Source organism: Eleutherodactylus coqui, chromosome 9 (assembly GCF_035609145.1).
Source record: "Eleutherodactylus coqui strain aEleCoq1 chromosome 9, aEleCoq1.hap1, whole genome shotgun sequence".
Taxonomy (NCBI): Eukaryota; Metazoa; Chordata; class Amphibia; order Anura; family Eleutherodactylidae; genus Eleutherodactylus; species Eleutherodactylus coqui.
Window position 1 is genome coordinate 75,195,426 of NC_089845.1, and position 12,262 is coordinate 75,207,687.

Below are 12,262 nucleotides of genomic sequence, written 5' to 3' on the forward strand. Positions count from 1 at the left end.
GTGGCTAACAAGGAGGAAATACGAGCAGAGAGGCCCCTTTATGGCATCTATATGCCTTAATAAGTCATATGAACTAGAGTGGTCCAATGGGGCCATTAAGCATATAAAAAAAAAATTAAAATTAATTTTAAGCATTAAAAAACATGCAGTTCTGTAACCAGGGAAGCTATTGTAGATGGGTCCTCATTCACATGTACAAAGCAGTGTTCAGGTCAGTGGGCACGCAGTCAGATACTTTTCAAAAACTGACTTAAATAGACTTTTGTTACAAGTGCAGTTAAAGGAGTGTTCCCATCTCACACTTTTATGCCATAGTCATAGGATAGGGCATAAAATTTTGATAGCCGCAGATCCCAACTATAGGACCCATAACTATTTCAAGAACTGATGCCATCCACCCATGCCTAATTGTATGCAGTGGCAGTGGTTGGGAGTTACGGAAACAGCCAAGTGTGCTGTACTACGCTGTTTCCATAACTCCCATAGAAGTGAATGAGAATTATTGAAACAGTGTAGCACAGCACTCCTACATTTTGGAAACAATGTAGCTCACTATGTTATGTTGTTTCTGTAGCTCTCATTCACTTCTATGGGAGTTATGAAAACTGTATAGCACAACCCCATTCATCTGTTTCCATACTCCCAATCACCTTGTACAAAGGTGTATTTCCATTACAGCCATGACTGACCGAGATGGGGATACCCCTTTAACGTGCATGTCCACCATTGTATTATTCTTATTACTCCAGTGCATCTGAAATGTAAAAAAGAAATGAAGTAACTCTGCAAATAGTGATGATTAATAATTAGAGATGAGTGAGTATACTCGCTAAGGCTAACTACTCGAGCGAGTAGTGCCTTAGCCGAGTATCTCCCCGCTCGTCTCTAAAGATTCGGGGGCCCGTGGGGGGCAGGGAGCGGGGAGGAACGGAGGGGAGATCTCTCTCTCCCTCTCTCCCCCCCGCTCATCGCCGCAACTCACCTGTCACCGGCCCCCGAATCTTTACAGACGAGTGGGAGGATACTCAGCTAAGGCACTACTCACTCGAGTAATGTGCCTTAGCGAGTATACTCGCTCATCTCTATTAATAATCTCCTGCAAATAGAAATAATAGGTCATATGAAAAAAAGATCTTTTATTGTTTATTCTTCCATAATACAGTATGCACGACTAGATGGAGTGATTACTACGGTATTAACCCAAAATTCCGCATTTCATTCACAACAATAGAGGTTTTACACCAATAAACACATTCTGAAATATTTTTGCTCTTCGCTGTAATTATCCTTGTTGTTAATTCGGTTATGATGTTCAAAAATGAAACTTATTACAAAGTCTATAGCAAAAGTGTATACAAAAAGCCCCTAATATGATATAGTTACAGTATTTGTTTAGGAGAAGTAAACAAAATTGGGATAGAAAACTATCTGTAAACAAAGAATGCAATAATGTTACACCTCAGAGTCAGTTCTCATATTGATTCATTTTTGTCTGCAGTTTTAGGCCCCCTGTCCACAGCAGTGATTTCGTCAGCAGTAAATCGCCGGCGAATCACGCCGGCTGAAGCTTTCCATAGCATTGCTATGGGGAGCGCCGGCCCCGTGTCCATGAGCGGAGAATCATTGCGATTCTCCGCCCGCAGCCGACAATTCGCAGCATGCTGTGAATTGCCCCGATTCTCTAAGGTCAGCCTATCTGTCGGATAGGCTGACCAGCGGAGATTTGGAGGCAGCTCCTGCTCCCAGGCGGCGGCTCCCGTGGCTGAGATTTGCCGCGGGATACCGCAACGCCCGTGAACAGGGGGCATTAGGGTATATTCACGCACAGTGGATCTGCTGTCCAAGTCTCTACACCCGGTTTATATATGGGGTGGATCCTGCTGCATATACATCGATTTTTACAAACCCCATTCAGATGTATGGACAGCTGCAGAAACTTCTACAACAAATGTGCCATGTGTGAATGTACTTTTATTAATGATGGATCCAAAGAAGTGAATTCTAAAGCCTCCAGTTATACTTTTCTTCTCTGTAGGCTTCACTCTTGCATTCGATTATAATAATATGCAGGAAAAAACTGCAGCGAACTGGGCCTGACCAAACTTTTTCCATTGAGCATATTATATTTGCTTCCCATTTAAAGGGAACCTGTCATCAACTATAAGTACCATAAACTAAGTTATGGCGCTTATAGTTCAGGCAATATAGAGTCCGGGTAGCTGTGTATCATTCCCATCCGGACCCTTGTTCCCCATCACCATAGCTTAGTTTATGGTGTTTATAATTGCTCTCTAATGGTCATTTATTACTCTGTCTGTATCCATGAACAGCTACTTTTGATTTCTTGCATGCATGGGGACAGGTTAGATCAGCAGCATCTGCTTGTTGGCTGTAAAGATTGTCTTCCAAGTTTCATTGCACCATTAGAGCCATTCTGATGTGGGATCAGTGGTGGGATTCTCCGACCTGTAATAAACATGTATGTGTTAAATAATGCTCATTGCGTAGTGTTTTATGCTATGGATATCATACCATCTATAGATGCGCAGTCTTGCTCCAACTGTTATAGACTGCATGGTGCTCTGGGATCATCATAAGCTGCATAACACCTCCACAATATGGCTTCTGATGGAGCACGCCACAGTTTTCGGCTGTGGAATTCATACAGCATATAACAGATAAAAACTTATGAAATTAGAGGCATACAGGGGCACAGTAAGGTCCTATACTATATACCTTTCTTCTGTTTCTGTTTCATATATACTCCTGGTTTGGGCTAGAATGTATATGTTAAAAATAGTATACTGTGTGAAATGGACTATTATAAAAGCATGAGCTTCGTGTATCTATATTGTCTGCAAGATATCAATGAGTGGAACAGGTTGCCACGGGAGGTGATGAGTTCGGTGTAGTATGTCTCCAACGATGATCGTTCAGTGTAAACAGCAGCCGTTCAGTAATGAACGACCGCTGCTAAAGTGAATGGAGAGGGGCAAGGAGAGAGCGAGGAGCAAAATCTCCTCCAGCCACCCCCCGCCTCACTCAGCGATACTTGCTCCTGTACAGCAGCACGGGAGTGAGTACACACAGGGATGAGTGTCAGGCATCGTTTACCCAACATTCGTTCAGTGTAATTGGGCCTTTACATGAGATGAACCAAGTATTAGTCTAGTATCTCTTCATTCGGGAAGCGATTTTGTCAGCTTTAGGCCTGACCTGGCCGTTACTTGTAGGTTAGTCCGGCCAACCCATACTTCTGGTGGAGATATACTACACTAATACCGGTGAGTTCTTCTTCCATGAAAGTGTTCAAACAGAGACTGGACAGACATCTGTCTGGGATGATTTAGTGAATCCTGCACTGAGCAGGGGGTTGGACCCGATGACCCTGGAGGTCCCTTCTAACTCTACCATTCTATGATAAATGTAGTCTTCTAGTTAATAGCAACTGATCACAGCCCATCTTTATTTTTTCATTGCAGTTTAAAAAATGAAAGGTGAATTCTGGTTCTAAGAGTAACAGAAAAACCTTTTATACGTCACAATTTCAGTACATGAGGACCACTGTCTACAACTGCAGGTTTATTATTGATTTGATGTTCTGTTATAAGCTTAGTCTCTTTGGGCAGTAGATTGATTGATACCTTAGGTTCCCCAGATTATAGATGCCAGACCACTAATAGTACTATGCTCATGTTTTGCTTTTAATAGCCTGTATGGGCATTGTCTTGGTGTACTTTAATGTACAGGGTGTCTCAGAGGCATGAAAACATCCATACAGAATGAAAATAGTTTGCAGACGGTGATCCAATTTTGCATACAAGCTGTAGGGAAAACTTGTTGGGACATGACGGCCATTTTGAATACCACCATCTTGGGTTCAACTCTAATTTTTCAAATGGAAAGGTAGGTGATATATCATACTCGCAGAGAAACAGTGATATATCATACTTGCACAAGAAAAACAGTGGTGTGCTTTCTCTTAACATAACTTTCAACATTCTCAAGCAGAACGATTTGAGATCGTCAATATGTCAGGTGAACAAGGCACACATTATTCCCACAGATTTCAATCTACACCACCCAACCAGACTTCACAATGTGGGGTTAGTCGTGCCTCCATACAGTGAGTTTTATCTAAGTAGAAATGACAGCCTTACAAATTGCATGTGCCGCTTCACCTGACGGAGGACAATCTAGACCATCGGCTAGCATTTGCGGAATGGGTGACACAACAACTTCAGATAAACCCTCAATTTCCCTATCAGGTGCTGCTCAGTGATGAAGCTGATTTCTTCGTCTGAAGTCAGCACACAGAATCACCAATAACTGCACATTCTTGAGACAGATGACAAATTTAGAACAAGGTTTGGCAGCTTCTATGCAAAATTGGATCAGTGTCTGCCAAACCATTTTCTATATGAGTGTTTCCACACTTTTGAGACATCTTGTAATTTATTTGAACAGGGGCACTCGGCTCAGGAACATTGAGAAACGCTTAATCAGACAACACTGTGCTGGCAGGGCAGAATTTTTTCCTATTCTTATTGAAGTGGAAGAAAAGAGTCTGTAAATATAAAGAATACCATTGTGGAAAGAAATATTTACTTATGTCTTGGAAGAGTTCTTCAATATTGATAGCATTCTTTGCACTAGTTTCAACAACAATTGCTCCAATGGACTCAGCATATTCCTTGGCATCTTTCATTGCTACCTCCCTGAAAGAAAGTGCAGGATATCATAGTTATTACACTTGGAAGCATTAGCTATGGTTGTAGTTTATTTATTTTATATGTGATTTATCATATAACAAAACATGCCCTAGAAAACCAATTATGCATTTGCATACACTGTAAAAAAATGACTACATCTACAGAACTTTACATATCACATGCATGTCCCGGCAATAAAGTCACTCCAATGTAATAATCAGAGCTATTAATTTCATGTATAATTTGCACAGATTAAGGGTGCATTCAGACGACCGTATATTGGCCGGGTATTCACGCCCAGCCAATATACAACGTCTCTCTCTGCAGGGGCAGGAGGCTGGAAGAGCCTGGAGCACTGCTCTGAGCTCCCACCCCCTCTCGTCCTCCTCTCTACCCCCCCCCCCTGCACTATTTTCAATGAGGAGAGGCGGGACAGGGGCAGAGCTAATTCCCGGAACTTAGCCCCACCTCCTCTCATTGCAAATAGTGCAGAGGGGCGAAGAGAGGGTGGAGAGGAGGCAGAGAGGGGGCGGGAGCTCAGAGCACTGCTCCTGGCTATTCCAGCCTCCTCCCCTGCAGAGAGGGACACCGTATATCAGCCGGCGTGAATACCCGGGACCAATATACGGTCGTCTGAATGCGCCTTAAGTTTCATAATGGGCACTTACATCTAGGGAAATGCAGGATCCATGTAGGATTGAAATATCAGCTAATGACTAATACTGCTTTCTTAAGTGAAATATACATTTCAAGGACTTATGGATTTGACAGGGCTTTCATTCAGATCAACCAGCAATCATTTAGATTCAACAACCCTAACCCTTCCCCAGTTTAGCGTTAAGCCAAATTCAATGTGACGCAGTGGGTTCATGCCATGTCGAGAGGAATGTCAATGACACAAACCTATAAACTATATGAATTTCGATTCTATGATAAAAACCTTCTTTGGTATGTACCATATAAAAGATATGTAGTATCACTGCACTTCATCTAATCTGTCACTAGAGATACTGACTATATCCTTTATCTGAAAAGATTTCCTCTGGAGGGTCCTCATTGAGGAGATGAGCGAATATATGGAGTCTTAGGCCCCCTGGACATGGGTGGAAATTCCGCAGCGGGATTTGCCGCAGAATTTCCACCCATGGCCGTTGCCATAGGATTGCATTAGAAAATGCAATCTTAGGCAGACAGCCGTGATTTGTCCGCGTGAAATCACACGCGGAAAACAAATCGCGGCATGTTCTACTTCTGAGGCCCCCACAGAAATGTCAGTAGTGCCAGGCCGGCTCCGCTCTGCGCATTGCGCCGGCTGCCGGCACATCACAGAGCCGGAGCCGCGGGAGCAGGTGAGACCTGCACTGGTCCCTGCAGGGGCGCTGGTCAGATCGAGCTGCGAGAATTCTCACAGGGGGACCCGACCCGGCCATCTGCAGGCGGCAATACATGTAATGTTTCCTGAGGAAAAAGTAAGCATATTGGATCATCTTCAAAAGGAATACAAATGCCTCTCTAGTTCTACCTATGCGTTGCTGCCCTGTAGTCAATATTAGACCCTTAAAAGAACCTTGAAACATGACTAGGGATATTTGCCAAACCAGCCATTCATCTGTAGGAAGCTGTTTCGGTGTTTTTGTATAGGTGGCACTAGAGAGACCGTGTTCTTCCATTTAGATGAGAGCTAATCTGCAAATATTTCCTATTTCATCTGAGATGTATTCTCCTTAAGGGCCACAAGAGGTCTCTAATAGATTATAAATGGCCTACCTATGGCCATTGTATCACACTTTTTGAAAAATGTTTAAAAAAAAAAATCAATATTCTGCAAAATTCCACAAGTCTGAGGTTATAGAGGGTTTGAAGACTGAGCCCATGGCTTGCTTCCCATTCAAAATAATAGGTTTATTGCTACCATTTATTTTTAACTTATAACAAAATTTCTATTCAATATCATACTACAGCCTCATTTAGATGGTCATACTGTGCTTTCCCAAAAATAAGACCCTGTCTTATATTAATTTTTGTTCTAAAAGAGGCACTAGGTCTTATTTCCGGGGAATGGCTTATTTTACTTACTTAGCAGCCACGGTCGGGGTCCCTCCCGCTGGTCACCGAGGTTCCATAGCTCCGCCGCACGTCCTGCACTCCTCGGCCGCCGACAAAACATCACTTCCTGATCGCAGGATTCATAAATCCTGTCTCTAGGAAGCGATGGCTCAACGAGCTCTGCTCTCAGCCAGTCAATGTAGCGCTTACTAAACAAATGTGATGGCTGTGATTGGTTCAGTGAGCGCTGCATTGATTATCTGAGAGCAGTGCTTGCTGAACCAATCAGAGCCATCGCTTCCTAGCTGTGGGATTTAGGAATCCCACGACCAAAAAGTGATGTTCTATTGGCGGCTGAGGAGTGCGGGACGTGTGGCTGAGCTATGGAACCTTGGACACCAGCAGGAGGGAACCAGAATGCGGCTGCTAGGTAATGTATTCATTTTTTAATGTAGTCTAGCTAGGGCTTATTTTCAGTGTAGGGCTTATATTTCAAGCCTACCAAAATAATAGCCAAAAATCAGGGTAGTGCTTATTTTAGGTGCAGGTCTTATTTTCAGGGAAACACAGTATTTTATTTACATTTAACAGCCCAATTACAGACATTACATGCAGAACCTTATGATGCTATAACTTCATTTCAGTAGACTCATTAAAGGTCTTGGTGGTGCGTCCAAATGGGCGAACACAGCAGCAAAGAGAAAATCTGTTACCTTAAGAACGCATTCATACTTTGTGGTTATATGATGGGTTTTGCTGCAGTTTTGCTAAAATTATGGCAAAACCATGGCATGATGTGTCCACATCTTTGAAAACGTATGCCTTGTGTTTTAGGATGCTCAACAACAAACAATAGATGCTCTTAGAAGGCAGGCTTTATCCCTGCTGATTCTGCACATCATTAAAAGGGCTGTCTGGTTACTGGACACACTGCCCCAATAGCAATTCATTAATGCCCCGCCATGGTCCCCATGATAGCTATGACAGATGAGGTTACACTAAGTCAGGTAACTGCTGCAGCGTCACTCACAGTTCTTCCAGCATCAGTGCTTATATCCCAGGTTGATTAAAAAAACTGTAGAACAGAAACCCTCTATGGGGCGGCATGATGCTAGGGGTTCAGAACAGTGAGGCTGCAGCGGTCACCTGACTTCCATTGACATCACCTGCCATAACAAACATCGGGACCACGATGGTGAGAATGTTGTCTACTAACCAGACAATCGCTTTAATTTCACTGGCAACGTCCAGATACAAGAAGAAGAAACAAGTTTATTGTGTAAGGATCTTCACATGTAGGTTCATTTTTTTTAGAACAGATTTTTATTAATTTTGCTATGGTCATGGGCCATAAGATTGGACTTTAATTTTACGTTGGCAGGTGACGTAGGATAGTTAAAGGTTAAGGGGCAAACATTGGGACAGATTCCCTCCAGCAAACAAGACATGGCATATTAAGAAAGAGGATGCACAAAGCCTCAAGGAAATTCATACAAACAATATTGCATCATTGATTTCCTAAGAAAAAAAAAGACACTAATATATCACAAGTTGTAATATTGCAACATATTTTGTACTTTGGCACACACATCCTGCTGTCAGGACATTAGTAGGTCCTATGGAGGGTTTCCATTCTACAGGTTTTTTTAATCACCGCGGGTTGTCTTTTATTATTTCTAGTGAAGAGTATTTTGTAAGTGTAGATGTATCTTCATTGTTTTACCTCCTCATCTGTGAGGCCGGCTGCACAAGAATGGATTGGCAGTGCGTAATCCGCGGTCTGTGTTCTCACCGTAGAGCCGCAGCAAATACCATTCATAGCATGCTATGGAAAATTGCTTTTTCCTGCACACTTGCGGAAACCAATTGCAGTTTCTGCAAGCAGAGGAAAAGAATCACAGCGTGCGCTACTTTTGTTCTACTTCCGTTGAAGTCAATTGAAGCCCTCTGACCCGTGGCCCTTCTACAATTGACATGGCAGAAAGGTTGCAGATTCTGCGTCATCGCCTAATGACAGCGTGGGAAAAATAAACATTTAAAAAGAATCTGTACTGCTCATGTCCGTCGGCTGTTCGCTGCGACCATGCATAGTACAAATAAAGAAGAGAAAAATACAGGTAGATGCTATCCCATTGTTTTCAATGGGGTTGGCACTGCTGCAGCCCCATTGAAAGCAGTGGGTTGCCGGCAACCCTTGTAGCGATTATTTTCGGAGAAGGGCTTGAAATATAAGCCCTTCCCTGAAAATCATCCCTAGCTGTAAAAAAAAAATTATACTCACCTAAAAGAGCCGTCTGGCTCCTTCTCTACAGCCCCGGCAGTCTTATTCTGTCGTTCTGAGGCCGGGGATTGAAAAATCCCTGCGCCCAGAAAGCACTGGTGTCATTAGCTGAGCGCTCAGTTAATCACAGGCAGCGTTCAGCCATTGAATGACAGCTGTGCACTGCCTGTGATTGGTCACAGCGCTCAGCCAATCACAGGGAGCATTCAGCCATTGAATGACAGCTGAGCACTGCCTGTGATTGGTCACAGAGCTCAGCCATTCATGAATTCTCTTGAGCTGTTCCCGTGTATGGTGGGTGTCAAGGGCTGCAGCCACTGTTGCAATAGGCATCTCTTAGCCACAGGACAGATGGAATGGAAAAGTCAGGAGACCCTTCTTGTTAGGTATATTTTTTTTCCCGTTTCACTACAATGGAAGTAGTAAGATATTGGGATAAGGGGTACTGAGAACTCCTACAACCTTTGAATCATTTGTTTAATTTCAGCTCAATGTTGTTCAACATTGCTACAGTCCCAGAGGAGGTGGAGCAGATCTGTTTTGTGTTCTTGACATTTTGGGCAGGTAAACAGCCTATCCAGTTTTGTGCGGGTCTCTAGGATGCTAACAGCAAAAGTTGCTCTGTACGTAATTCTATAGTGAGTATCTCCCCAGACCTCATTCACAATATTGTCTCAACCCCCCTTAATCCCTCTAGCATCTTGTCCTTTAGTTCACTAGCCACAAATGGTCACATCCAGGCAGCAAATTAGTGATTAGGGGGACTAGACAACAGGGGAGCTTTACAATCTATTGTGCAGTGCACAAATTAGAGGAGGGCCCTGGGCCTATTGACAAAATTCTATCTAGCACAGTGTTTCTCAACTCCAGCCCTCAGGGACCACCTACAGGTCATGTTTTCAGGATATCCTCTGGTAAGAACACCTGTCGCAGTGTCTGAGACACCGACAATTACATCACCTGTGCAACACTGAGGAAATCATGAAAACATGACCTGTTGGGGGTCCCTGTGGACTGGAGTTAAGAAACATTGCTCTAGCATATTAATCGCCATTTCTCCATGCACATCATGTCAAAGAGGTTTTAAACTTGGCATACTTTCTGGTCTAGAAGGGTTTTAGGTTGTAATTACTAATTATTTCATTCATACTCTGTTTCCCCGAAAATAAGACAGGGTCTTATATTTATTTTTGCTCCAAAATATTTTACTTTTTTACATGTATAGCTGCCTGGACACTATTTAAATTGACTTTTTTTATAAACTGTAACTAGGAATTGTTTTTGGAGTAGAGTTTATATTTCAAGCATCCTCAAAAATCGCGCTAGGGCTTATTTTCAGGGTAGGTCTCATTTTCAAGGGAAACAGGGTAGATAGCCACCTAGGTTGCATCTCATGCAGAAGTCAGCTGACAGTTTCTAAACCCCTTCTCGAAGAGTTTATTTTCTCAACCCAGTGGAAAGCCAGGGTGGCTCCACTGATTGAGATGTTTGCATATGAAGTAAGAGAATTTATGTTTTTTTCTTAATGACCTTCATGCCATTATAGTGTCACTGAACAAGATTAAGTTTTTGGTCTTTGGAGGCATCACTTTAGGGGGAGGTGTAATACTGTACAGAGGTCTAATAGGCACTAAAGTTTTCAATCTAAATAATAACTAGATGCACTTATGCATTTTTGTCAGCGTTTAATGCTGCATTTTCAGCACAGCGCTAAACGCTGTCAAACGCTGCCATTGATTTTAGTGGGGCAGACATGCGCTAAAATGCAGCACTTTTAACCATTTGTTTTTCAAGCTCTATCTGTTCTATTTTCATGGGTTTCTGCATTTTAAAATGTGACGCTTTGCCCATTGAAATGAATGAGGTGCGTTTTCAGTGCTGCTGAAAACTCGGTAGAATGTGGTTAAGGCGTTTTTTACAGCATTTTTTCAGTTCTGGCATGATCAGCTTGCTTGGCTACTTTTACAGCTGTGCTGAAAATGCAGTAAAACGCTGCCAAAAACGCATGTCAACGCAGCTGAAAACGCAGTAAACGCTGCATTAAGAAAACAATATGCCTAGATATGCATGCTGCCCCAAAGATTTCCGAAAGGAAAAAAAATAGCCTAAGGGCTTATTCAGATGACCGTATATCAGCCAGGTTTTCACGCCCGGACGATATACGGTGTCTCTCTCTGCAGGGGGAGGAGGCTGGAAAAGTCGGGAGCAGTGCCCTGAGCTCCCGCCCCCTCTCCGCCCCTCGGCACTATTTGCAATGGGAGGGGACGGGGTGGAGCTAAGTCCCGGAACTTAGCTCCGCTCCCGCCCAGCCTCCTTCTATTGTAAATAGTGCCAAGAGGGGGTGGGAGCTCCCGGCTCTTCCAGCCTCCTCCCCCTGCAGAGAGGGAAAATGGTTATACCCTCCCAAAAGAGAATGATATAATTTTATATACTTTATTGACATATATGGGCTCAAAACAGACAAAGAAACTTACAAATTGGGATAGGTGGATGAACTAAATCTTACGAAGTCCATAAATGAACTCAATATGTATTGCTAGGCAGGCTGTGAGGGCACTAATATATTCACACAGAGAGCATGTTAGCAGGCGGAGTACAGAGGGGTTTGGCTTAGGGGATATGATTTAGACACTTTATTCACTGCGTCCTGAAAGAAAGGGCGTGGCTTCCTGGAAAGGTGGCATGGCCTAAATGTGCCTACGTGTACCAAAAATGTGCAACAAATTTGCCCTAAAAGTTTGGCAAAAATTCTCGCATATATCAAACCAACTCACAAGTAGTATAAAGTTAGGGCTGATTCACACGACCGTACGCGAAAATCGAGTGGGTAGTGCAGCGTTTTACCAGTCTGTGTGAGCCAGCAGAGACACATATGGCAGCGAGTGCATTCTGCATGACGGCATATCACACACACTGTCATGCGCAGTGTGACTTTTGTCTTTTTTTTTTAAATTCCCAGCTCAGTTTCATAGCAGGATTGCGTATCCTCGCCCATACGCAGTGTATTGCATTTTGTGGCAGGTTGGGTTCTCTTGCCTGCGGATCGCCGACCTCTCAGACCGGAAATGGCGCACCTCACGTGAAAATAGACTCCAAGAGACTTGCTTTTCTTTTAAATCTGGTGCCTACCAGCATTTAATTATCATTATTACACATCAACACTACAGCATACATTGCATATCATATAGTCCATTTACAATGTTCAGGGTACACGACCCACAGG

At 43.2% G+C, this 12,262-nt stretch overlaps 1 protein-coding gene across 1 annotated transcript in view; it reads right to left on the bottom strand.

Moving 5' to 3' along the window:
* Positions 1-868: 868 nt before the first annotated feature.
* The window catches only part of RAB31 (RAB31, member RAS oncogene family), a 34,836-nt gene continuing 23,442 nt past the window's right edge, over positions 869-12,262 (bottom strand). The window contains exons 6-7 of the mRNA XM_066579545.1: positions 4,609-4,718; positions 869-2,466 (exon numbers count right to left, since the gene is read on the bottom strand). Of these exons, the coding sequence (XP_066435642.1) occupies positions 2,369-2,466; positions 4,609-4,718 (208 nt within the window). The 3' untranslated portion in view covers positions 869-2,368. The remainder of the gene's footprint in view (positions 2,467-4,608; positions 4,719-12,262) is intronic.